This window comes from Pyrus communis, chromosome 11, assembly GCF_041283825.1.
Source record: "Pyrus communis isolate YQ-2024b chromosome 11, ASM4128382v1, whole genome shotgun sequence".
NCBI lineage: Eukaryota > Viridiplantae > Streptophyta > Magnoliopsida > Rosales > Rosaceae > Pyrus > Pyrus communis.
In genome coordinates, this window is record NC_142575.1 from 32,307,130 (window position 1) to 32,333,397 (window position 26,268).

The following is a 26,268-nucleotide window of genomic DNA, read 5'->3' on the forward strand; positions in this document are numbered from 1 at the left end:
CTTAAAAACACCTTAAAACAGTAAGGAACAACCTTTAAAGTTATGGGCGATAAAATCCCACGAATTTGCATTAACAACATTAGTTACCCCCACACTTAAATCAAACATTGTCCTCAATGTTTTAAGCTTAAAATCATACAAAGCATAAGTAAACACACAAAAAGCATTTAAACATACTAAACATGGCAGAATGTAAATAACAAAGAGAAGAGTTTAGAGACGCAAATCTGGTTGTGGAATGTAAATTCCATCTTCTCCTTGTTGATTTCATTGAGGCTTGATGTTGTTGATTCCACAGGGGCTCCTCCCATCGTTGATTTTCCTTTGTGCTACTCTTGAACTGGGCAGCAGGATTCTTTTGGTCTCCCCCGAAGGTCTGAGCTTACTCCTTTGGTCTGTTTCTTTGTTCAATCTTTCCAATTCGTATTGAAAAGGGTTGGAGGATAACTCAGCCTATGTTTGTCTCCACATGCTTCAATGTATCATTTTCACTTGCCTTACTCGCTCCCCTTTCCAGAAGTGGTCCCTTCTCCGGAAGTGTATCAACCGTTGAAGATGACTACTCGAGAGCAACGCTAGGTAAGCAATCAGGAATAGATTCCAGGCAGTTGGCTCCAGATCGGAAGACTGACTCCAAGTGCCGGCTGATTGCTTCTTTTACTTTGCCATGCGAGTAAGAACAAGGACAAAGAAAAAGACAGGGAAAGAGCATGATATGAGATACTTTTGCTTTTGACCTTGATGATATGAGATACCTTTGCTTTTGAAGAAGCGGTGAATGAATCAGCACATGTATTTGTTGTGCTGCTTCCTCCTGGGTCATATGTACTCCAGGCATCTGGTATCATCTTTGGGGAAGAAGAAAGAATTGAGTATTTCGAAAGGCTTTGCTGGGAGTGCGCCCTCAGAGGTGAGAGAGAGTTGGGCATTTTCTTCAGGTTTGCCGTGCCATAAAAGACGAAGGTCGACATATATAGAGATAATATCAAGTGGTGGTACTTTTTACCTTTGTCGACAAACGTTTTGATCCCGCAAATCCGGCTTTTTGAAATAATGGCGCCTCTTCGATCTCTGAACACGCCTCTTCGATTTCTGAGCAGGCGCCCCTTCGATTTCTGAACGACGCCCCTTCGCTTTCTGAACGACACGTGGTAGTGCAGATGCGGCTCCTTTTGACAAAGCTGCACGCGTCTTCTGAAAAGCTGAGAAAGCGTCGCCGAACTTTGCGCTTGTCGGCTAAAGATGTGTAGTTGCGATGATGGCCTCCACGTGTTGTCTGAAAAGAAGAAATCTTTTGACAAAGTTGAACGCGCCTTCTGAAAAGCCGAGAAAGCGTCGCCTAAATTACGCCGGAAATTCTGGCTTTTTGAATTGGTGGACGCGTCGCCTTGGCTTTTTTATTGAGCTATCGATCACCACAACAAACACACTCTGAAGATTTCCCATTCTTGAAAATTGACTCCGGCCCTTTGAAATTTAACTCCATCCCTTCTCTTTGAACACTTTTGAAAAATGGCAAACTCATCGAACCTTAGCTTGGAATTGAGCCTTAGCAGTGATACGGGCGCGCCGCGTCAAGGTAACGTATGGCGCCCTTCTTTCTTATCTTCTAACGGTCCTCTTTCAGGTGAAGACTCTGTGATGCAGGACGCCACAACAGCTACAATAGTAGCTAGGAACCTCCTCACACCAAAAGATAGTAGGCTGCTGTCAGGACGGTCCGATGAGTTGGCCGTTCAAGAGTCCCTTGCACTTAGTGTTCAGTGTGCGAGTTCTGTGTCCAACATGGGCCAACGCCTGCTTGCCCGCTCCCGTCAGGTGGAATCATTGATGGCAGAGGTGGAAAGTCTCAAGCAGGAGATAAAACTGCTTAAGCATGAGAATAGAAGTTTGCACGTACTTGCCAACAACTATTCGACGGGCATGAAGAGGAAGCTTGATGAGCTGCAAGAATCTGAGGGTCGAATTCACAATGACCGTCAAAGGCTTGCGTCTTATCTCCAGAGGCACCTTTTTCCTGGGTCATCCAGCGCTTGGCCAAGTATTGAGGCCTGGAATGCTCTAGCTCCGATGCCTCCCGCTCCGATGGCTTCTGCTCCGATGCCTCCCGCTTCTATGCCTCCCGCTTCTGCGCCTTCCGCTTCTGCGCCTCGTAGTGGGGCTTCACGTAAACAACCTTTGTGAAGCTCCACCTTTCTCCATGTTTAGTATCTTTTTTTTTTATTTTTTATTTTTTTTTTATTAACATAAATAAAATCAAACGGCATGGAATTGGTCCTTGAATGGAAGGTGATACTTGAAGTGAACCGGCATTGGTTTGAATTCTAGTGTAGGTGCCTGATTCATAAAAAACAGCAAGTTAGTATAAAATGTAAAGGAATTTGAAAAAAACTTACTTGTTTTGTCCGACAAGAACTCAATGACAAACACCACTCCTTTGAAAGTTTCAGGGATATTGGACTTGGCCAGATTGCAAGTGATGGTTATGACTTGTCCAATGTCATCAAATTTAACTTCTTTGGATTTTGTGGTTTCAAGAACGTCCTCTTTGATGAATTCATGACATTCCCTACTTGTCACCTTTGAGAGGGCTTCCAAGATGTCTTTTTCACCTTCTTCTTCCTTGGAAGTCATGAATCTGCAAGGAATAGGGATACTTGTTGGAACGGGGTTAAAAATAATGAAATTTGGAACAACCATACCTGTATTAGATGGCATAGGAGCAATAGGAGCCTCCGGTAAAGGTGTTTCCACCCTTTCCATGGGTTGGGTGTATTCCTCTTCCTTGTGATTTGATTTTGATGGTTGAGGGTCCGTTCCAACCTCCTTGTCACTTCTCAACATGATTTCCTTGGCAGTTTCAAATTCTCCCTTCTGATTTGCAATGGTTGAACTAGGGAGTTCGCCTTGGTCGCAAAATTGTCCTTCGAACTCCGCTATCTGCCCAATTTGCTTTTCCAGAGTAGTAAGTAATTGAAAAATCGTATCATTATCATTTGAATTACCTACATTACTTTGGGCAGGTTGTGGTGGCTGCATAGGCGTTGAATAGAACTCCTCATACGGCTGCCAATATCCTTCTTGTTGAGCCTCATTGTCTTGATTTTGTAAGCCCTGCACCAAACAAATTAATTCATCAAGCTTTTGGTTATAATTTATTGACGAACTTGAGTTTGGTTGGGCATATTGAATATGAGGTTGTGGTGGCTGCATAGGTGTTGTATTGAACTCCTCATATGGTTGCCAATATGCTTCTTGTTGAGCCTCCTTGGCTTGATTTTGTGACCCCTGCGCCAAAGAATTTATTTCATTAAGAATTTGATTATAATCTATTGGCGAACTTGAATTTAATTGAGCATATTGCATATGAAGTTGTGGTGGCTGCATAGGTCTTGAATAGAACTCCTCATATGGTTGCCAATATGCTTCACGTTGAACTTGTTGATCTTCCCACCATATAGAGTTTGAATGATCCCTCCAATCTCTTTGTGGACATTGATTGGCTTGAAATCCTTGCCTATATGAAGCACCAAATGTAGGGACACTCTGCATTGTGGTCCTTTCGGCATACGGCGACAATTTAGAAGTAAGATTTGCCAATTGAGCTTGAATGCTAGCAAAATCCATATCTTACTTCTCTAGTACCTAAAATCAAAGAAATAGAACTAAATCAAATATCAAAAGTAACAACAAACAAAGAAAACAACACTAAGTTAGAAACTAAAACGAAAACAACTAAACAAACAAAAAAAAAAGAAAAGAACCAAGGGATTAGCAAAGTTGCTAATCCCCGGCAACGGCGCCAAAATTTGATGCGAGAATTATACGCGCATAAATTAAACCCTCTTTTTGACAATTGTAGTAATGATGTAAGTAGGGATCGTTCTAGACCGGGGATTAGGAGGGATTGCAAATCTCTTGGAAACTGACTCAAAGATGTAAAAATATACTTCAAAACACGTAAACAAAATCAAAAGACTCTTAACTAAACTTGTATGACTCAAAACAAACTTAAAAGACTCAAAACAACTCAAAACAATAAAAAAGACTCAATTTAGACTCTAGGACTTGACTTGGACGAAAATAGAATTGGTTTTGACTCAAAAACACTCAAACTCACAATTAGGACAGATTTGACACAACTAAATAAAGGGGATTAGGTTTTTGACGAATTTAAAAGAAAAACAAGTAACTAAAAGACTTAAGTAAACTTTGGACGAATTTGGGGATATGGATGGGTGATTAGCTAGCTAGAGGGTCCTTCTCCACACATGACACACTTGCATACAAATTGATTTCCAGTTGCTTTTCGATAAACCATGAACCTCAACACCCTAGATTAACCGTGACATCACTAATTAACCCTCAGATTTTCCTTAAGTTATTGGATTGGATGACATCATACGACAACCCAAAGCATTCTTCAAAAGTCCCCTACATGACATCATAATAGAGATACAATCAAAGATCATTACGTTCTATGAAAATCATAAGTATTGACAAAGCACTTGTAACTATGACATCATGATACTCATGCTAGGAATTTACTTAACATGATTGTGAAAACAACCTTAACTACTTGTGAATATAAGTTTGTAACGATTATGTGAAACTCCCTTATATTCTAGCCCCAAATTCATGCATGCAAACTAAGTGTGCACCCTTAATCAACAAACAAGAATAAGTTATCCATCAAACGGTTAAGTAAATTGCATTCACAATTTATGAAATCACAACTGGAATTAATCAATTCATATTGCAAATATAATCATGGTTTCAAAGTCTCCCCTAGCTAAAACAAGTTTAGCTCCTCATGTTTACAACAAAACAAAGAGAATATAAATTAAACATTGAAAACAAAGATTGAATACACCTAGAAACGCTCCAACAATCCAAGCTTGAATAGCCAAAACGTCCAAGGCTTCTCCTTTCTTCTTTCTCCTTCTTTGTTGCGGCACAATAGCATAAGGTCTAGGGATAATTGGTTTGGGGGATGGAAGTGTGGAATGGAAAAATGGTGTTTGGATTATAAGGGGAGAGATGGGAAGCTCACGGCTAGGGAAGGGAGAATGTGTTTGTGGTGTGTTGTGTATGAAAATGAGATGTCCATGAATGAATGAATGCAAGGGTATTTATAGGAGTAGTGGAGGGAACATATGGCTATGTCATTTGTAGGTGAAGTAGGTGGATGTTGTAGGTGAAGTGGATGTTGTAGGTGAAGTAGGTGGATGTTGTAGGTGAAGTAGGTGGATGTTGTAGGTGAAGTGGATGTTGTAGGTGAAGTAGGTGGATGATATGTTAAGTGATAAGTGATAAGTGATATGATATGTGGTTATGATATGATAAGTGGTTAAGTGGTGATGATAAGTGATAAGTGATTAAGTGATATGATATGTGGTGATGATAAGTGATAAGTGCATGTGGGTTAACTAATGAAGGAAATGCATGTGCAATGACAATGTGTTAGAATGGATGTGTGTTATGCATGGCATGATTGGGATTAGGAAAGGTTTAAATGTCCTAAAACTAAAGAGAACAAGGTTCCAACACTTTGGCTCCAATTAGGTCTTCAATTTCGTCCAACACTTTGGCTTCAAGCATAAGCTATCCGTCCTTAGCCCAAAAGTGCTCCAAAAGTCTCCAAAATGCATCTTTTTGCTCCTTTAGCCCTTTCGACCTACAAACACACGAAAATAGCTTAAAGTACTAAAATAACTAAAGAAACATAACGTAAATGCACGAGAACAAGCCATTTAAGTCGCATGAAAATGCTCCTATCAGTGCTAGCATTGATTTATTGAGCACATGATTATTTATATTGCTCATGAGATGCTGTGTCGTTGTATATTTATGGATTTACTGTTGATATACTTTTGATTTTACATTGATACGTGGTATGATTTATTTTTTTTTGGAAGCAGGTGTCACAGCGAAGGGTTATAACAATTTAGAAGGTTTTTATTAAAATTTTATTTCCAGGGCCACTCACCCTTGCTTTGTTTCCACCCTCCAGGTTTTTTTTTTTTAGCTGAACTTTCTTATCGATGAGGATTCATGGCAAATCTTGGTATTGGAGATTACCTTCGATGGTATGATTCTCAATCCCCTCTACTGTACTTTACTTATGCTCTGACATCACGTGTGAAATGTGTTCATTTCCGCTCACAACGCACTCTCGTATTTTGGCACTTTTAGATTTAAATTTATTCACATTTTCCCCCATCACTATACTTTATGTCTTCGTCACCTTCTTGGTGTGGGCCAGCACAACTAGATTTGGAGTCCAAGTGGACTTTCCGGATCAGGGTGTGTTAATGTTTGCTGAACTAACCACATGATACTGTAAATTTGATTCCACAACTCAAACATTTCAATTGAAAATGAATGAAGGGACAAATGCACAAGACAACTAACCACTACATGTTTAGCACATAAATTCAGGAAGCTAACCAATCATGCGTACAATGTACCAATGTTCGCTAATGGATTTCTTTGGAATCAACGGTCCTTTGATTTGGAGAAGAATTTACATGTAATCGAGCTGTTAAAGCACTAACCACTCATTATATTATGTGATTAAATTAAAACGCATAACGATATGTAATATAACCTCCTGATTGTCTAATTACAAAACTTTATCAATTTGTTTTTGTCACATCCCCGCCTTGGCCCCCACCACAACCCTGGCTCAACTCCATTGTAGCACTATGTTGTCCACTTTGGGCTCCGATCACGCCCTCACAGTTTTGTTTTTGGGAACTCACACGAAAACTTCCCAGTGGGTCACCCATCCTGGGATTACTCTCGCGCAAACTCGCTTAACTTCGGAGTTCCAATGGAACCCGAAACCAGTGAGCTCACAAAAGGCCTCGTGCTAGGTAGAGATGAGAATATATATAAGGCTTACATGATCCACTCTCCTGGACGATGTGGGATGTTACAGTTTTAGTATAAATTAGTATAGAATATCGATTATATTAAAAATAAAAATTGAAAATGAAGTGCACAATAAGACACATTATGAAGTGTACCAAAAGTTTTTCAAACTAAAATTAAAGAAGATGAAAGGAAACAATTTAAGGTAGTGCTATCCATACACCAGTTTTTACCTTTCACACATCGTTATTTACTTCTAACCTTCGCACATAATGAATTGAAGAAGATCAATAAACAAAAATTAACAAATGTGTATGGAAGGTTAAAAATGGGTGTTGTGAACAACACTACCCCAATTTATTGTGCTCATCCCTGACTGACGGACATAAAGAGTTGAAAAAGATCAATGAACAAAGATTAACAAATATAGGTGGAAGGTGAAAATGGATGTTGTGAACAACACTACCCCTCAATTATTGTGCTCATCCCTGACCGTCAGATATAATGAATTAAGAAGATCAATGAACAAAAATAAAAAATATGTGGAAGGTAAACAAATGTTTGAACAGCACTCTCCAAATTTATTGTGCTCATCCCTGACCGTCGGACATAATGGATTGAAGAAACAATAATGCTATTCTTACCACATTATTAGACCACAATCTTATACCACATTATGTGGCAGCTGAGTTAGACATGTCACCTCACTTAATTACAGTATACTTAGATTTCCATATAAATTTTATTAATTTTAATTAGTTTTCGTTCGGAAACAGATATTAGATTGAATTAAAACACGTCAATTTTCATATTCTTGCATCCCTCATCTAGTCGTCCTCAAATACTCTTTTCGTCATCCCAATCTCGTCCTCACTCCTTAAAGTTCCTCTAATTGTCTTGTGCTTCTTCATCCTCCTTCCTCCTCTTTTCCGGAACAAATAGAAAGAACATTAAAAAAAAAAAAAAAAAAAAAAAAAAACATAATTAATTTCAATAATTGGCGAGCAACTGCAGCATAAATTTGAGTATTTTTCAAGAACAGTGACCCCATAACCTTAAATCTGATAGAAAACTTGTTCCTTTTGACTCCTTCATCAAATTTTTAAAGATGCTTATAAAGTCATTGTTCAATAAAACGATTAGCTAACCCTTATTTTATGACAATAAAAAGGAAAACAAATACGATCAGTTAGAAACCAAATAAATTTTGACAAAAAAATGGAGGTTGCAGGAGGCTGAAGAGGAAGGAGGGAGGAGATTGGGGTGAGAGGGAGAAAGGAGATGGAGTGGAAAACGAAGGGTCAGACCTAATCAATTCTAATCAGGATGTTTTAATTATTATTTTTTTTTTAAAAGAATAAGTGTGTTAATTATAGTAATAATAAAACTAAAACTAAAGATGTGACATGTTTAAGTAAGTTGTCACATAAGATGGTATATAAATTATGGTATAATAATATGGTAAGAATAACATTACTCTTGAAGAAAATCAAGGACTTCAAAGTAAGTTCAAGCTTACTTCTAAGTTAACCAAATTGTGCAGAACTTCATCGAGAAATAGATGTTGTTTGTTCTATATGCAATTACCATACTTAATCTTTGCAGTAATGAATAAAAATTAAAAAGCACATATGGAAAGTAAAAAAAAGATGTGTGAACAAAACTATCCTTACTTTATTACGCTCATTTCTGACTTGTTAGACATAATGATAAAAAATATGAATAAAAATTAATAAATGTGCATAAAAGATAAAAAGAAAAGAGTTTTAACGCAAAGTTCACAGTACTGTTCACTTTAACAAAAAATCATATTTTTACACTAAAAAGTCAATTCTGATGCTATTCATTTTATTCTTTATTTTGTTCTTATCTTTAAAACTCAAATTTTCAAATTTTTTTTATTAATTTTCTTAAAAAAAGTGTGAACACCAATTTATTAACAAACGTGCGACGTTTTGATTCGCTTTCTGAAATGGAAGGGGTAAGTGACAAAATCTAGGGGTGGGCATAAAAACCGCCAAACAGCAAAACCGCATCGAACCGTAAGAAACAAAACCGAAAAAAACCGTGATGACCGGAAAAGTCAACTTTGAGTAAAAAACCGAACCGAACCGTTCAAACCGGTTCCGGTTCCGGTTTCGAATGACCAAGAACCGGCCGAACCGAACCGAACCGTTTTATTAATAATAAATAAATAAATTATATATACACACACATGTCATGGTATAATAGGTTGAAAATAGGTTGAAAAATTGTGTACAGGAGCTTCTGCTTCTTGCTTGCTCTCTGAAGTCTGAAAACTTGCAATTTGTTTCATCATTTTTTTGTTTGTTGACTGATTGACCAGTGCATATGTATTTTAGTTGTCTCTTTTTGTTGACTTGGTGCCACTACCAAAGACATTTGCATTAAAAAAGATGTGTTGTATGCAACTTTATGTAATCAGTTTTAGAAGATGTATTTGAATGCATAATGATTTGGTGTTCAAATAATTTATTATTAGGAACCGTAAACCGGCAAGAACCGAATCGGAACCGGTGTAGACCGAACCGTAATGTTCTAGTCATAAATTTAAGTGGAACCGCACCGAATCGAACCGTTAATATATTTCGGTTCCGGTTCCAATTTAGGGATGGAACCGCACCGAACCGCACCGTGTCCACCCCTAACAAAATCTAAATACCCGTCCCTCTCATAAAACGAAGCAAAACGTCATACGACTGCTATATAAGCATATATTTGTATATCTTTGTATACCAACAGAACAGAGAGCCGCCACACACCCAGAGTCAATGGAGAAAGTCGAGCACACGACGGTGCGCACAAACGGCATAAACATGCACGTAGCTTCAATCGGAGCAGGCCCACCGGTGCTCTTCCTTCACGGATTCCCGGAGCTCTGGTACTCCTGGCGCCACCAGCTTCTCTTCCTCTCCTCCTTGGGCTACCGCTGCATAGCCCCCGATCTCCGAGGCTTTGGTGACACCGACGCGCCGCCGTCCCCGACGTCCTACACGGCCATGCACATAGTCGGAGACCTCATCGGGCTGCTTGACCATCTGGGTATTGACCAAGTATTCCTGGTTGCCCACGACTGGGGCGCCGTCATGGCCTGGTGGTTCTGCCTGTTCCGGCCCGACCGGGTGAAAGCCTTGGTCAACATGAGCGTGGCTTTCAGTCCCAGGAATCCAAAGAGGAAGCCCGTCGATGGTTTCAGGGCATTGTTTGGCGATGATTATTACATTTGCAGGTTTCAGGTAATCAAACTCCATTCATTTTTAGTTTCTGCTTCGATCTGATCTGAAATTTTTAAATCTTTTGCGAATTATTTTATTCAACTATATATTTACACACCAAGGCGAAGGATTTGGACTAAGTTACACAATCCGTCAGTTATCCAGCTCACGAAAGTCAAAACTAATACCTGTCACTTACAGGGGAGGGAATACCTCCGACCGGAATGCCAAGCAACAAATCTTTTTGCGATTTAGCAGATAATATTAATTTGGTCAGATTCCAATTGCCTTTATTTCATATACGAAAAGATGAAGTTTTGCTAGTTTTGCTGTTTTTGGTTATCTTTTTCCATGTTCATATTCCATTAATGTGGGGGCTTAAACATAGTAAAGTTCTAAAATTGTTTGATTTCATACGGAGATAGTCAAATCCCTGCATTTTCCTGTATAGTATAACTTTTGGAGGCTCATAAAGGTCACATGTTCGAGTCGTGGAAACAGCCTTTTTGCAGTGCAAAGCAAGGGTAGGGCTGTGCATAATAGACGTTCCTCCTGACCTTCGCAAGGCAGGGAGCCTCGTTGACTTGGGGTCACCCTTTATAGTGTAATTTTGATGTTATATGCAGTTTACTGTAGTTAGTATTGCGTAGGCAATCAGAATTACTGATTGCTGTTGTTTTGATATATGATCTTGGTTTGCAGACATTGGCGGATGTGCTCCCAATGGAAACGAGTTTAAATCCCTCTTCCTGTGGTTTAGATTACTTTAAATTAGAATATTGCGTTATCATAGCCAATTCATATATTCATGTTTTGGAGTATTTTCAATGCTGAAAAAGACAGTTGCAGATTAATTAATCTGACCCATCGGGACTAAATTGTAATCCCTGTTAATGTGAAGGACTGAATATATCAAAGTTTGTTTCTTCCTGATTTTGTTGAAAATTTGTTGTTTGTGTTATAGGAACCCGGAGAGATTGAAAAAGATTTTGATAGCATTGGTGTTGCAGCAGTCATGAAACGTTTTCTTACCAGCCGCAGTCCAAAACCTCCATGCATACCTAAGGACCGAGGAGTAAAATCTTGGGCTGCTCCAGTAACCTTGCCCGCTTGGCTGACAGAAGAGGATCTTAGCTATATTGTCAGCAAGTTCAGCAAGTTGGGATTTACTGGAGGATTGAATTACTATCGAGCTTTGAACTTGTATGTACATACCACATACCCCTTTGAATTCTCTTTGATTTATCAGAAGCATGATCTTAGACCGTTCTTCGTTGTTGCAGAACCTGGGAGCTTACGGGACCATGGACAGGGCTACAAATCAAGGTACCGGTTAAGTTTATCGTGGGCGAGCTGGATGTCACCTATAATATCCCAGGCGTCCAGGACTACATACATAAAGGTGGCTTCAAAAGGGATGTGCCATTTTTGCAAGAGGTGGTTGTGATGGAAAATGCAGCTCACTTCATTGCCCAGGAGAGGCCCGACGAAGTCAGTCAGCATGTGTATGACTTCATAAAGAAGTTCTGATTTCTATTAGCTAGATCAGCGAGCCGGCTTCCTGCAGTTTGCTTCGCTTTGCAGTTACTTCTATGCAATTACAGGTTAGGCGTGATGATGTCTGAAATATGGTGCGACCTTATGGTGTTGTGCTCCTTATCTCGAATAATTTCGTCCTTCGGGTTTGCTGGTTCTGTAATAACCATCCCCATCATGTAAAAATGAAAATAAAGAGCTTGGTCTGTATTCAATTATGCTTCTGTCCTTATTTTTCTGTTACGCTAATCGGACTGCTAGGGCACCTACCTTACCCTCTCGTCATTCATAGCAATTACAAAAAGATTTTTCAATATGCCAGAAACACAGCCTGATCAAGACGAAGCCAATCTAGGGATCCAATGAAAAGAAATTCATCGTCATTGTCGATGATAGGGGGCAAGGTAGGATATACTTCGCGCCGGAGGTTATTTTTTTCATGTCAACACGGCCTTAATAGGCATTGTATAATGAGAGTTTTAACAAAAAACTCTTTTCATTAGTTTTCCTTTGGTTAGATTTGTAGAAGATTACAGAAAAAATTTCCCCGCTGAATCCGAGCCTGCTTCCTCTTTTGTTCTCTGCTTTTTAAGAACAGAAACAATGAAGAACCAAGACTGCATTCCAGCATTGTTTTATCTGTAATTTCGAATATGGTAGTTGCCATACGAAAAATAGTAATCAAGCACGGTTGAAAACCAAAATCGAATTCAACAAAATCGAAACATCTCCTTCAAACATCTAAATATCTTCCTCTCGAAGCTAAAAAAGTCGTGGACATAACGAAATATAGATGAAGGTAAGCTATCGATAGCATAAGAGTTCATCAAACACAAAAAGTGAAGAAAACACGACTGAGAAAATAAGGAGATAACTCATGCTTAAACACGGAAACCCTTGCTGTTTCTTTTTCCTCTGGCCTTCTCGAACTTCCTGCCCTTTGATCGCACATAGGGTTTGGTGTGGCTGTGTGGAACACCAGGAGCAGGTCCAAAATGCTTCACAGCTTCACGAGCATTCTTAGGTCCTCTAAGAAGAATCTGCCGAAAAAGATTAACATTTATCAATCAACGTAACTCTATTATTCACAAACTCCTTTGAACCAAAAAGTATCAATAGGAACAGATCTATTAGAACATGGAACGGCCTAAGGGAATGAGTCTCGTTTCACAAAACAAAATACTCTTGCAGATTTGCAATGTTAGAATACATTGGAACAAATTCGCAAATTCCACAAGCATATAATTAAACCAAAAGTACTGCTCATGGCTCAAAATTATACACACCACTCTCTTGCACATTCTATTCACTTCACTACCATATGCTTCCTACACACGGGGGCACGTATTTCATGATTCTCATCACCATGAAACAGTCCACTACACGACGACCACTAATCAAAGCTCCGGTAAACTATCTACCACAATATGGTTGCCATCATAACATATCCCTTACTAATAAGGGCACGGCCCAAAACACAAACGCACCCATTTCTGAACCCAGAAACATACATTTACTACAGGTTTGAAACATATACCCATTGTTCGATGCTGGCACTAACACGATTTCAAATTGCTTATGACTAAAAGACTACAAGATTATGCTACTTTCCAATAGATTCGACTTCAAGGCAAGTTTTTCGTGCACGCTTATACGCAAAAGAGCTTAATCAAGCATTCAATTCCAACTAAAACACTAGAAACCAAGATAAACCGAATCACGAATTCTCAAGTCATTTCAACAACCAACACAAACTCCTAGAGATTGCAATTCACATGTATGGAAAATCAAATGCAACTAAAAAATCAACATACCGTGTTCTGGCCAAGAGGAGCTCTGAGAGCCAGCTGGTCGAAAGTCAAGCACTCGCCGCCGGCCTTCTCAATCCGAGCCCTGGCGGTCTCGGTGAACCTGAGAGCGGTCACTTTCAAACAAGGAACTTCGTAAACCCGAATGTCGTCGGTCACAGTCCCGACCACCACAGCAATCTTACCCTCCTTTCCGGCCATGTACTTAATCAATCGGGAAAGGGACAGAGGGGCCTTGTTCACCTTGCTCATGAACAACCTCTTCAGAATCACGGCATTGAACTTGCTGCCGGTCCTCCTCACCAGAAACCGATACAGCTGAAAACAAAGATCCGACAACATAAAACCCACAAAAAAAAAAAAAAACAATTCGGAAACATGAACGCAATCAGTAACAAAAACCCAGAAACATTTGGATTCGAGGGAGGACCTTGACGAGGAGCTTGAGGTAGATATCGTCGGACTTTGGGGCTGTCCGTTTGGTCTTCTTGCTCTTGCCACCGGCGACCAAATCGATACCCTGCGAATACAGACATGAGGAGGAGAGAGAGTTAGAGAGAGAGAGAGAGAGAGGACGGAGGAGGAGGAAATGGAGACGGCGGCGTTAAGGTTTGGGGGGAGAGATTACCATTACGGCTGCTCCTTTGATGCTCTTGAGGCAGAGAGGCGGAGGGTTGTAGGGTTTGTTTGCAGGGAAAGCCGAACATAGTGTTGTGTTTAGGTTTTTATGTATAAATGGGGCATTTCCTATTCAGTTGTCAAGGGTTTTTGGGCTTTGTTTGGTTTTATTGTTCTTCAAGCCCACGAGCCCATATGTAATTTTCATTTCTTTTATTAATGTTTTTTAATCACTTTTGTTACCATGGAATTTTATTTCATGTTTGTTTGGTACTATAGTTCTTCGGATTTGTCCAACTAGTGAGAGATGGTGAAACTTAACAAAAGATAAGAGCAGTTCGTGATTTCGTCACGGTAGTTTATCTTTTTGGAAGCTAAAGGCATTTCAGCCTTCTTCTGACCATCATCGTGTGATTCACCAGCGTTAAGAATCAAACTCAGAACGTGTCGTGTAATTCACTATATGTAAAATGCATATAACAACAAAATTTTCTTTTCTTTGACAAAAGGAACCAGCTGCCCAAGCCACAATAGTCCACCAGTTTAGAAGTCGAGAAGACTCACAACCACGTTTCAGCTTCTTTTTTTATCATTATAAGTAACACCAAATATTCATATAAATACAAAAAATTGTTTGATAAAATATGACGATAGGAAATATACCACGCAACCAAGACACTTATAATCATGGTTTATAAATTTCATGTAAAATTAGGGACGCCAAATACCATAAAACATGCAGGTGTTTGTTGTAATCCAAGTGACCCGATCCAACCTAATCCAACCAACCAAACCCAACCAACCTTATATATATATATATATATATATATATATTTTTTTTTTTTTTTTTTTGTAACAAAAGGTTTTGAAGGAGATTGTTAATCTCACCACCAATGTTAGGATATACCTACAATTTCGAGTCGAAATGATCTCACACCTAACTACAACTATAATATGAATTTACGTAAGTATTTACAAATCGCGCACTAACAAGAACTACTAATAAGAGAACTCAAATCTTATTAAGGTTGCACACAAAACAGAAAACCTTACCAACTCAGGCAATCCCATATATATACCAAAGAGTAACTTAATTATTCATACATCATGGGCCAATCTGATCACATGTGGCCCTACCTGCCACCACTTCCATAGCTGGCAGTGGCACATTCCAAATTTATACCAAGTTACCAATGCAATGCAATTACCCTTACCCATTCGATTAGAGCAACATGTATGTCCTATTTATATTGTTCTTTAAATCAAAGTTCGATCTCCAACTTCCTGTATTTTTACATTATAATTCGTAACAAAAATCATAAATAACTTTAAGTGTGTCGCAAAACAATGTATATCATATAAACCATTATTTCACTATTCGACACGAGTTTCTTCCTTTTTGCTTACAATATTGAATGATAATAATCGGTAGTTGTACAATATATGATTCAAGGTTTCAAATACTCGGAAGTTTTTTATAAAAAATTTAACGATCAAATACTTAAAGTATAAAATATGTGAAACATAATAGAATTATTCCTTATTAAACAAAGTTAATGTTATCTACACATTTATTTTTATCCTTCGTACGTTTTTATTAATTTTTATCATTTAATCTTCTTAATTTATTTGATCTTACTACTAAAAATTTAAATCAGCGCTGTTTAACGGTTAACACTAGAGTTTTTCTCACTGTCGTCCCTCCGGGCACCTTGGTCCACTCTATTACCACGTCAGTCATCGGACACTGCTCTGTCAGAACCGCCGTTGAATGTTACCATAATTCCTAATTACCAAACTACCCACATCAATCTTCAAACACCCGCACCTGCCTGCCTTGACCTTCATACGTATATTTCCCTCGTTCCCGGTGGTATTTCCGTCAAACAACAAAAAAAATCCCCAAATGTCCATGTAACGACCCCGTCTCTCTTTCTCTCTCTTCCATTTTTCCTAAATCCTCTCCGCGCCCTGTTCTCTCTCATCGCCACGATGCTGCCCACGAAGTCTCGGCGGAAAGTGGCTCCGTCCGCTGCGGAAAACGGCGACTCGGCTGAAAAGCTCGACCAGCTGCTCCTCTCCTCCGCCATCTGCAACGGCGAGGATGTGGGACCATTCGTCCGCAAGGCCTTCACTTCCGGGAAGCCCGAGACGCTGCTCCAGCACCTCCGCCACTTCTCCCGATCCAAGGAGTCCGAAATCGAGGAGGTCTGCAAGGCCCACTACCAAGACTTCATCCTCGCTGTCGACGACCTTCGATCTCTCCTCTCCGACGTCGATTCTCTCAAGTCTTCCCTCTCCGATTCCAACGCCAAGCTCCAGTCCGTCGGCCTCCCTCTTCTCTCCTCCCTCGACGCCTTCGTCGAAGCCCGAAACGTATCCCGAAACGTCAACCTCGCGCTCGAATCTGTTCGGAATTGTATTCGTTTGATGGAGCTCTGCTCCCGATCGAATCACCATATCTCCAGCAGCAACTTCTACATGGCGCTCAAGTGCGTCGACACAATCGAGTCCGAGTTCCTGGACAAAACGCCTTCGTCTACGCTCAAGCGGATGCTGGAGAAGAAGATTCCAGAGATTCGGTGGCACATCGAACGGAAGGTCAGTAAGGAGTTCGGCGATTGGCTGGTGGAGATCCGCGTGGTGAGTCGGAACCTCGGTCAATTGGCGATCGGTCAAGCTTCGTCGGCGAGGCAGCGGGAAGAGGATCTGAGAATCAAGCAGCGGCAAGCTGAGGAGCAGAGCCGCCTTAGCCTCAGAGACACTGTTTACGCTTTGGAGGAGGACGATGACGACGGACTCGGCGGCGGTGGGGTTGGAGATGATAGTTATAATGGCGGAGGTGGATTTGATTTGACTCCCTTGTACAGAGCCTATCATATAAACCAGACTCTGGGGCTTGAAGAGCGATTCAAGCAATATTACTTCGAGAATCGAAAGCTTCAGCTCACCTCTGACTTTCAGGTATCTTCCATGACTCCGTTTCTTGAATCGCATCAAACTTTCTTTGCGCAAATCGCCGGATTTTTCATCGTGGAGGATCGAATTGTGAGGACTAGTGGCGGTTTGATTTCGAAATTAGAGGTTGATAATTTGTGGGAAACTGCTGTGAGTAAAATGTGTTCTGTTTTAGAGGATCAGTTTTCTAGGATGCAAACTGCTAACCACTTGCTGTTGATTAAGGACTATGTGAGCTTGTTAGGTGTGACATTGCGTCGGTATGGATATTTGGTTGACCCGTTGCTTGATGTTCTGAGCAAACATAGGGATAAGTACCATGAGCTGTTGTTGTCAGATTGTCGTAAACAGATTGCTGAAGCTCTTTCCGCTGATAAATTCGATCAGATGTTGATGAAGAAAGAATATGAGTATTCCATGAATGTTCTTTCGTTTCAGATACAGACGTCTGATATCATACCGGCTTTTCCATATGTTGCACCATTTAGTTCGACAGTGCCTGATTGTTGCCGCATTGTTAGGTCTTTTATTGAGGATTCTGTGAGTTTCATGTCGTATGGCGGGCAGCTTGATTTCTTTGTTGTTGTGAAGAAGTATTTGGATAGGTTGTTGAGTGAGGATTTGGATGGGGCTCTTTTGAAGCTTATCAGTACATCCATCCATGGGGTCTCCCAGGCAATGCAAGTAGCCGCTAATATGGCTGTCATGGAGCGAGCTTGTGATTTCTTCTTCCGACATGCTGCTCAGCTTTCTGGAGTGCCCTTGAGAATGGTAGAGAGGGGGCGGAGGCAGTTTCCGCTATGCAAAGCCCGTGATGCAGCAGAAGACACGCTCTCTGGGTTGCTTAAACAAAAAGTGGATGGGTTCTTGACGTTGATTGAGAATGTGAACTGGATGGCCGATGAGCCTTGGCCGAATGGGAATGAATATGTGAATGAGGTGATCATTTATTTGGAAACTCTGGTTTCCACTGCTCAGCAAATATTGCCTCCTCAGGTTCTCAAACGAGTTTTGCAAGATGTCCTTTCTCACATATCAGAGAAGATAATAGGGGCTTTACTTGGGGACACAGTTAAGAGGTTTACCATACATGCAATTATGAGCATTGATGTGGATATTCGATTGCTGGAATCTTTTGCAGATAATCAAGCTCCTCTACTCTCAGACGAGGAAGCAAATCAGTTGAAAACAGCACTTGCTGAGTCGAGGCAATTAGTTAACTTACTCTTAAGCAATCATCCAGAGAATTTTCTTAATCCGGTAATCAGGGAGAGGAGTTACAATACCTTGGACTACAGAAAAGTAGTGCTTATTTCAGAAAAGTTGAGGGATCCTTCAGAGCGGCGATTTGGAACCTTTGGTAGCCGGGGAAGCAGGCAGAACCCCCAGAAGAAATCTCTAGATGCATTGATTAAAAGACTCAAGGATGTGAGTTGATTTTGTTATATAGTTGTACGTATGATCCTTGTCCTTTCCCCCTCCCCTACAATTTCCCTTGTTGATTGTGATTGAAATTATTTCATTTTTTGTTTGTTGCTAACTTTGTTATTTGCGGATGCCAATTGTTGTCTTCGGAATATATCATGGGACATGCAAAGATTCTTCTGTATGTATCAGGCTCGTAGTTACTCATTTGTTGTTGTATTGCTTTCTTTTCTTGAAGCGGTTTAAGATTTGCATTATATCTATGAAAAAAAATTGAAATGTTTTGGGGCAGACAACAAGAAAGATTTCTCCCTTTTCCATGGAACCCAATTCCTTCAAGTACCACTTGTTATCGGCTCTGTTGATGTAATATATATACCCTCCTTATTTGAATTAGGATGTGAATCTCATGAGTCTTGGACCTAAATCATGCTGTATGCTTGTATCCTGATGTAAATTTTAGCTTATATCGACATATGGACGCCCATAGGATAAACTATCACCTTGTGATTTTAACTGTTCCACTTACCGCTAGAGCTAGTCTCGTTTAACTCTTAAACTGATACGGTTCTGCTTCAGTGCTTACATTTGAGATGATTTTTTTTGTTGCTGGATCTTATGTCAAGATTTTCTTCCTGCTACATATTATTTGCAGATGGCATAATTTCTCAAAGGATGAGTGCTTTGAGAGGTTAGAAGATCCAGCAACAGCGGTAACTTTTGTCACGGGAAAAATTATAAATCGCTGCCATCTATGTTTGTAAGTTTCAAGGGCTCCTTTTCTCTTAGTTTTCAGATAGTTGGTTATCTACGCCGACCGGTTTTTTGACTGCGAGATGTCTATAGTGCTTTCAAATTCTTGTTTCTGCTCACCATGACTAAGAATCTACAGTGACAAATAGTCGTGATATCGATGCTTTTTAGTTGCTTGAACTGCCTTGCTTTAGTCTTTGTTTTACGATTTTGCCGTCATCTAACATTTTCTATCGGTTCTAAAATGGAACCGGAACTATGTCGACGATGCTATTTTCTTTATCGTAGAGCTTCTTGTTAATTTCAGTTCACTGTTGTAAAGACCGGTTCCCAAACTTTCTTAGTTTTAATGTGATACGGCCTTTTGTTTTTCGGTTACAAGGATTTGGTAGATTCTCACTCTCGCATGAGAGTGATCGATAACAATCGAGTTCTTGAATGAGGAGTTGTATGGTTCTACCGTGTTGAATGTGTTCATTAGTGCCGTTCTTCGCTTGATCCCGAATCTTTTGATCGTCTGAAGAGTCGACGGCGTTGCGCCACTGGGATTTTGTGAACAAAACCGGAGTACTTGGAGGATACACTGATGCTCAGACGAGCCCATTTTACATCCTTGAGGCCGATTTTAATCTCCATCGCAGTCGCTCTCTCCCTCTAAATGATGAACTGACTGATAAGAAAACATTACGTGTGAGGTTTTGTCAGGAGTATTTTTGTTCACCACTCTTAAGTGCTGGTGATGTCTACCACTCTATATCACTTGTAGGATACACCGATGCTAAAACGAGTCCATTTTACAACCTTAAGGGCGATTTTTATCTCCAACACCGTCACGCTTTCTCCCTCCAATTGATGAATTGACTGATAAGAAGGCATTATGTGTGAGATTTCGCCAATTGGGAATATCTTTGCTCACCATCGTCAAGTGATGGTGATGCTCATCGGTCTATTTTATCACCGTTAGATAAGTTTAAATTTCGAAATTTGAGTAGTAAATAAATGGACAAATCTTAAATTTTAAACTCATCCAACAATTATAAATAAGGTGGTGAACATTACTACTACTTGAGAGTGATGGCATTGCTACTAAGAATTGTGAGCAAAAATGTACTCTCCCCAATCACTCTCTGCTGATAACCATGCATGCGTCTGCATAGATGTTACACTTGCCACCCCTAACTTTCAATCCTATTGAGCAAGCATGGGGAGAGATTTTTGAATATGACTGGTACACAGGGTGATACATTACGTGTCATTATACAAATTCTGGGAAATGTGTGCTAAAAAGTTAATAACTTAAAAATAAAATTTCCCATCACTCCTATTATAACACGTGATGTACCACTTGTGTTCCTGTCACAACTAAAAATTTCTTCAACTATGGGTGCTTTATGAAAGCCAATCCTGTCTTTATTTTCCAAATGTCGATAAATCCAATCCTATTGAGCAAGTATGGGTGCTTTACGGGTGTGGGACAAAAATGCAGAAGTGTGCCAGAGTGATAGTTAGGGATGGCAATTCAACCAGTTAAACTCGATAATTGTGAATAGTTGTCTGAATAGACAGATATAGGGATAAAAATTCAAGATATGGAAAAAACTATGAATATTATTTGGTTACGGTTTTTAACATGGTTATAGGAGTTCTTGATCTATAACGGTCTCCACATTCAAACCATATAGTATATATAATTTAATGTTCACAAATATTTGCTTTTGTCATCATTTTTTTTTTATAGAACTAATTTGCCTTAATTTGCTATCATATGTGGCTTATCATGAACATCTCAAGAAAGTATTATTATGTTTTTGATGATCTAGATGTGGATATCTAATAACGAGGTTAGTAGCTATTAAATTATAATGTGTTAGTTAAACAATTAATTATTTTTCATTGACGAAGATAAATATATTCGTAAACCTATGATGAATCCATTTTGTCATCCTTTTTCCTTTTTTTCACAGGACTAACTTGCCTTAATTTGCTATCATATGTGACTTATCATGAACATCTCATGGAATTATGGTTATGTTTTTTATGATTTTGATGTAATTAGCTAATAACTGGGTTAGTAGCTATTAAATTATAATGTTTTAGTGAAACGAATAATTATTTTGCATTGACGAAGATAGATATAATCGTGAACTAATGAAAATTCGTTACTCTATAGCTATGATTATGGGTAATCCCCGATAATTAATTTGCATTATAAATATTGCTAATTTTCATACTCATGGAAATGAAAATAGCATTTATTCTCCAAACCGAACATTGTCACCCATACCGTTGATTACGGTGTATTAGTCGTACACATGATCTAGACAAGAATGATCTCCCAACCAACCCCTACGTGGCACCATGTAGACTTTAGGAAAAGCGCAGCTCAAGAGTAGGGTGAAATTTACGGAAAATGATTCTTGTCTGATTCTTTTTCTAGGAATTTGGGAGATGTTGTAATTATGTTCGTTTATTGTACATTGTGTAGTTAATTTTTATTAGATACTATTTATATTTCGATGAATAGACATAATTATAAGATCTTCTGGACCTCCAAGAAAATGATCCTTTTCCGGAATTTACTACAACCACACTTTACACGACAAAAGGATAAACGTCGTGCATTGAAAACCATTGATGAGAATGGTGACAAGCAAAACTTACGAATGGCATTCTCCCACGCTCAATATCGATAAATAGCTCACTTCTTCTACCAAAAAAAAAAACAAAAAAAAGGCTGCAAGAAAGCTTCGATCTGGAACTCATGGCTCTGTCGTCGGTGTTACCCGTCGCCGTACTTGTGGTTGTTCTCTCATCGTCCTTCGCCTACGGCGACGACGGGCCATCAGCGTATGAGGTGCTTCAAGAATACGACTTCCCGATCGGCCTTCTTCCTAAAGGAGTGACAGGGTACGAATTAGACAGAGAGTCTGGCAATTTCAAGGCGTATTTTGACGGAACTTGCAGCTTCTCCATTGAAAATTCTTACCAGCTCAGGTACAAATCCACCATAACTGGTGTTTTGTCCAAGGACAGGCTCAAAGATTTGAAGGGCGTCAGTGTTAAGGTACTCTTCTTTTGGCTCAACATTGTCGAAGTGGTTCGCGATGGCGACGAACTACGATTCTCCGTGGGGATTGCTTCGGCGGACTTCTCCATCGACAACTTTGACGAGAGTCCGCAGTGCGGGTGTGGATTTGCTTGTAAGAGTAGAGCTAGCTCTATGTAGATGTTTCGTTAATTGGCCGTAAAATGTTTCAGCATGCTTTAAATGATGTTCATCTACAGTATACTGGTTTAATGCTTGAATACGTATTAACTTATTGATGTACGAGAGCAAAGAGCTTGTAGCTCAAGTAGCTAATAACGTTTTCTCTTGCATCTGACATCTTTTGTTTGAATTCTCTCTCCAAATTTCGATTGTACAACAATAACTAAATTTTATTCTATTTTAAATGGGGTCAGTTTGATCTAGTCTATAGCGACGCCATTGTATGAATCCTAGCAATGGCGGAACCAATATTTTAGTCTAGAGAGGGTCCAAATGTCTCAATCTGAAATGTTATCCTAATCTTAATAATTTGACATGTGGTGACCAACCTACCACCATCGCTGCAGTCTGCTATAGGTGTCATTTTCATCATCATCTTTCATAAACCTAAACATGCATGAACCCTCTCTAACTTTCTTCCTCTCTCCTTCCTCCTTAAAGCTAATAGGCACCAGATTGGTTGACACCTGAGAGTCATCAATCTCAAATCAAACCTGAAGAAAGAAAGAAATTAAACTAAAAACCTTGAAAATCATAAGCATGTATAGCTCTAAACTTTTCTGCATGAAAAAAAATGTTAGGATGGGCTTAGGACTATATCGTGGTTCCTTCATGACTCCACCAATAAATCCTATAACGCTAGTGCGCTCGATTTTGTACCAAGTCTTCTGTTAATAAGAGAGTGGCTTTGTTGTATGCAAGAATGTTTGTTGGACTATCGTGCAATATACATGCACAAACGAAGTAGATGGAATGCTCTTGGTTTTGCCTTTCAATACTTTCTCTATATATTACAGGCGGCATAACCAAACAGTCAAACACTTCATCAAACCATGTCTCCAAAGGCAACACTGCTACCAAGCCTAATTCTCTTCTTTCTGATCTCCATCTCAATTCCGTCATCCTTCGCCGCCGATGAGCTGACGGTTTACGAAGCCCTCGAGGAGTACGACTTCCCGGTCGGCATTCTCCCCAAAGGCGTACTGAGCTACAAGCTGGACAACTCGACAGGTAAGTTCTCAGTCTACTTGAATAGCACTTGTACATTTACCATCGACTCGTATAAGTTGAAGTACAAGTCCACCATAAAGGGTGTGATAAAGACTGACAAGATCTCAAGCTTGAGTGGCATCCAAGTTAAGGTGCTCTTTCTGTGGCTGAGCATTACCACCGTGACTCGTGACGACGATGAGCTAGAATTCTCGGTCGGCATCGGCTCCGCAAACTTTCCGGTCAGTAATTTCGATGAGAGTCCGACCTGTGGTTGCGGTTTCGATTGTGTCAACGGGAAAAGAAAGATTAAGAATTTGGTGTCCGCACTTTCAAGTCAATCTTTAGCTTTTTAGTGCCTAAATTTCGGTTTTATGCTTTGATTAAACATGATTTGAGAATAAATGCTATGATATCATTTGTTAGTGAATATTATTTGCTTCTTTGTATGACTTATGAAACTCTAATCTACATAATTTTTTTTAATTTTAGATAAAACAATTACAATCTCAAGTAGTGTAACTCTTAAAACAAAAAGTTGTTCAATTCAACTGCAAATAGATTATGAGTTTGCTTTGAAGTGTTTTTCAAATGGAAAGAAACGTTTTAGGTCAAAATATTTTTGTAACTAATCCTTGGTAAATATGCAAACCTGGAAAAACATTTCACGTGCTTTCTGCAAGAAGTACATAATTAATGCTTTTTACTGAAAGCACGTCAAATATTTTTGATATCCAAAAATATTTTCAGAGAAAATATTTTTAATCAATTTGAAAACACTTCAAACGAGGAATATACTTGTTTGAATGGTTGTTGCAAATGGTTGGGAAAAAACACGATAAAGAAAAAAGAAAGGGAAAAAAAGGGGTAATCAACGTGCAGAAAAAGTGGTTGGGCAAAAAAGCCCAATGGGCCACATGATGTCGGGTCCTTGTAACTGCTATGACACCGCAGTAGTCACCACGTGGTTTGCCAGGAAAGCACCACGTGCCCACCTACTATGTACCTAAGAAAATTTTAACGAAAAGTTCGTAGTACTGTTTATTTTAACAGAAAAAATCATATTTTTATATTAAAAAATTAATACTGGTACTATTTATTTTACCTTTTATTTTATTTTTATTGTTAAAAATAAAAATTTTCTAGTTATTTTTATTAGTTTTTCTTGTCTCAAAAGAATTTTAACGAAAATCGTCTTCTCCACCGCCGAAAGTCAACCCACACCAACCCACTCTCTGTACCAAATATTCTCCCGAAAAAAAATAACAACAAAACAAAATTTCGGAGAGTGAAAAAAAAATCGGGAGAAAAACATCATGTCACGCACAGGAATTATTGCCGTCATCGTCCTCCTATCAACGTTCTCCACGTCACCAACTCTCTCCGCCGCTGCCAACGGCGCCGAATCGCGGTCTGTGTACGACGCAATCGAAGACTTTAACTTGCCGATGGGTCTGCTCCCGAAGGGCGTCGCCGGATACGAGCTCGACGGCAACGGAAAATTCCGCGCGTATCTGAACGGCTCCTGCCGCTTCTCGCTGGAAGGGTCGTACCAGCTCAATTACAAGTCCACTATTACCGGCACGATCTCCCAGAACAAGCTCTCCTCGCTGACCGGGGTGAGCGTCAAGGTCCTGTTCCTGTGGCTCAACATCGTCGAGGTCACCCGGAGCGGCGACAACCTCGAGTTCTCGGTGGGGATCGCGTCGGCGGCGTTTTCGATCGACAATTTCTATGAGTGCCCGCAGTGCGGCTGCGGGTTGGATTGCGTCAATGGCGGACAAGTAAGGAAGATTACAATGCCTCTTGTTTCTTCGATTTGAATTGGGACTTGGGGCTGCGGAGGAGGGAGGGTTTTAGGGATTCGGAATTATGGGTAGTGTTTGTTCACACCTTGATTTCTTAAAGATTATGAATTTAATGCTTTCAATAATTTTCATTTATGCAGAAATAATTTTTGTTTTATGCGTTTGTGGCATGTTTTGTTGTGGAAAATTAGATGTTTTATGATAGGATAGTGGTATTCAATTCAGTTCATTTAGGTTTTATGTTCTGACATGTTTCGGTTATGCTTCTTCTTCAATTCATTCGACCTGACTGCCGGAATTTGAGAGGGTGTGTGGAGGTGAAAAAGCGGTGTGCGGATAGCACCACCCATGTTAGATTAATTTAGGTCGTAATGGCGTTGTACCGATTATGCATATGGCGGTTATGGTGGATTGTAGAAAGCTAAAAAGCTTGTATCTTGATTGTTCGAGCTTTATGCAATATGGTTTAGGCCAAAACAAGTAATGCATTGCTTGCTGTTGTTCTTTCGGTTGCAAGTCTTATACTTTCTTAGCATTCAAATTCAGGAGACAAGTTGTCTAGTAACCGGATTTTCATGCACGTTCGTAGATTTCATGTTAGTAGGGAATGTTTGATTCATGTTTCTTTATTGTAGTTTACTGTGTGGATGGATAGTTTTGGAAATGTGAGTTGGGTGGTGACGGAGAAGGCGCGTTGAATAGTACTCTGCTTGAGATTTTGAGGTTTCAGATTAGGTTTAGGTATGCATTACGGACTTAGAGTCCGTGGGATGTAATGCGCAGATTACAATATGCTTGTACTATTATCTACCTCAAGTTTGTATTGATCATGCAATGCGCATATAGAAACTGGACCTTCAAGGGTGTTGAATACTTTAGACTGAGATTGTTATTTGCAGTTACTATTAGAGGTGAACTCAGTGGCTTAGCTGACAAAACGCTGCGTATCTATCGTCTGAAATGCTCGAGGAAGTTCTTATTTTGGTTTTCGA

At 39.6% G+C, this 26,268-nt stretch overlaps 6 protein-coding genes across 7 annotated transcripts; 5 read left to right on the forward strand and 1 right to left on the reverse strand.

Annotated features, from left to right (window-relative positions):
• The first annotated feature begins 9,603 nt into the window (after window positions 1-9,603).
• On the forward strand, window positions 9,604-11,866 carry LOC137743645 (epoxide hydrolase 2). The gene is made up of 3 exons (XM_068483577.2): window positions 9,604-10,133; window positions 11,077-11,315; window positions 11,396-11,866. The coding sequence occupies exons 1-3, from the start codon at window positions 9,669-9,671 to the stop codon at window positions 11,640-11,642; spliced, it is 951 nt and encodes a 316-aa protein (XP_068339678.2). The 5' UTR covers window positions 9,604-9,668; the 3' UTR covers window positions 11,643-11,866.
• A 473-nt stretch (window positions 11,867-12,339) lies between these two features.
• On the reverse strand, window positions 12,340-14,186 carry LOC137743646 (large ribosomal subunit protein eL18y). Its single transcript, XM_068483578.2, has 4 exons — window positions 14,085-14,186; window positions 13,887-13,976; window positions 13,463-13,774; window positions 12,340-12,688 (listed from the first exon to the last, which is right to left on the reverse strand). The coding sequence occupies exons 1-4, from the start codon at window positions 14,085-14,087 to the stop codon at window positions 12,530-12,532; spliced, it is 564 nt and encodes a 187-aa protein (XP_068339679.1). The 5' UTR covers window positions 14,088-14,186; the 3' UTR covers window positions 12,340-12,529.
• A 1,646-nt stretch (window positions 14,187-15,832) lies between these two features.
• LOC137743644 (exocyst complex component SEC15B) lies at window positions 15,833-19,588 on the forward strand. Of its 2 annotated transcripts, none has more exons than XM_068483576.2 (2): window positions 15,833-18,484; window positions 19,113-19,588. In XM_068483576.2, the coding sequence occupies exon 1, from the start codon at window positions 16,067-16,069 to the stop codon at window positions 18,467-18,469; it is 2,403 nt and encodes an 800-aa protein (XP_068339677.1). In that variant the 5' UTR covers window positions 15,833-16,066; the 3' UTR covers window positions 18,470-18,484; window positions 19,113-19,588. The 2 variants fall into 2 exon arrangements, with proteins under 2 accessions (XP_068339677.1, XP_068339676.1); XM_068483575.2 differs by having other exon boundaries at window positions 15,833-18,460.
• A 704-nt stretch (window positions 19,589-20,292) lies between these two features.
• On the forward strand, window positions 20,293-22,593 carry LOC137741782 (uncharacterized protein At5g01610-like). The gene has a single exon (XM_088680074.1). The coding sequence runs from the start codon at window positions 21,972-21,974 to the stop codon at window positions 22,434-22,436; it is 465 nt and encodes a 154-aa protein (XP_088536200.1). The 5' UTR covers window positions 20,293-21,971; the 3' UTR covers window positions 22,437-22,593.
• Window positions 22,594-23,216: 623 nt separating this feature from the next.
• On the forward strand, window positions 23,217-23,898 carry LOC137741781 (uncharacterized protein At5g01610). The gene has a single exon (XM_068481499.2). The coding sequence runs from the start codon at window positions 23,312-23,314 to the stop codon at window positions 23,822-23,824; it is 513 nt and encodes a 170-aa protein (XP_068337600.2). The 5' UTR covers window positions 23,217-23,311; the 3' UTR covers window positions 23,825-23,898.
• Window positions 23,899-24,687: 789 nt separating this feature from the next.
• On the forward strand, window positions 24,688-25,433 carry LOC137743643 (uncharacterized protein At5g01610). Its single transcript, XM_068483574.2, has one exon. The coding sequence runs from the start codon at window positions 24,785-24,787 to the stop codon at window positions 25,289-25,291; it is 507 nt and encodes a 168-aa protein (XP_068339675.2). The 5' UTR covers window positions 24,688-24,784; the 3' UTR covers window positions 25,292-25,433.
• Window positions 25,434-26,268: the final 835 nt, after the last annotated feature.

Coding starts and splice junctions, on each gene's coding strand:
- LOC137743645 (XM_068483577.2), top strand. CDS start 9,669: ATGGAGAAAGTCGAGCACACGACGGTGCGCACAAACGGCATAAACATG. Junction 10,134..11,076: donor ATTACATTTGCAGGTTTCAG/GTAATCAAACTC, acceptor TTTGTGTTATAG/GAACCCGGAGAGATTGAAAA. Junction 11,316..11,395: donor TACTATCGAGCTTTGAACTT/GTATGTACATAC, acceptor TCGTTGTTGCAG/AACCTGGGAGCTTACGGGAC.
- LOC137743646 (XM_068483578.2), bottom strand. Junction 13,775..13,886: donor ACCTCAAGCTCCTCGTCAAG/GTCCTCCCTCGA, acceptor CTTTGTTTTCAG/CTGTATCGGTTTCTGGTGAG. Junction 12,689..13,462: donor CTCCTCTTGGCCAGAACACG/GTATGTTGATTT, acceptor CTTTTTCGGCAG/ATTCTTCTTAGAGGACCTAA.
- LOC137743644 (XM_068483576.2), top strand. CDS start 16,067: ATGCTGCCCACGAAGTCTCGGCGGAAAGTGGCTCCGTCCGCTGCGGAA.
- LOC137741782 (XM_088680074.1), top strand. CDS start 21,972: ATGGCTCTGTCGTCGGTGTTACCCGTCGCCGTACTTGTGGTTGTTCTC.
- LOC137741781 (XM_068481499.2), top strand. CDS start 23,312: ATGTCTCCAAAGGCAACACTGCTACCAAGCCTAATTCTCTTCTTTCTG.
- LOC137743643 (XM_068483574.2), top strand. CDS start 24,785: ATGTCACGCACAGGAATTATTGCCGTCATCGTCCTCCTATCAACGTTC.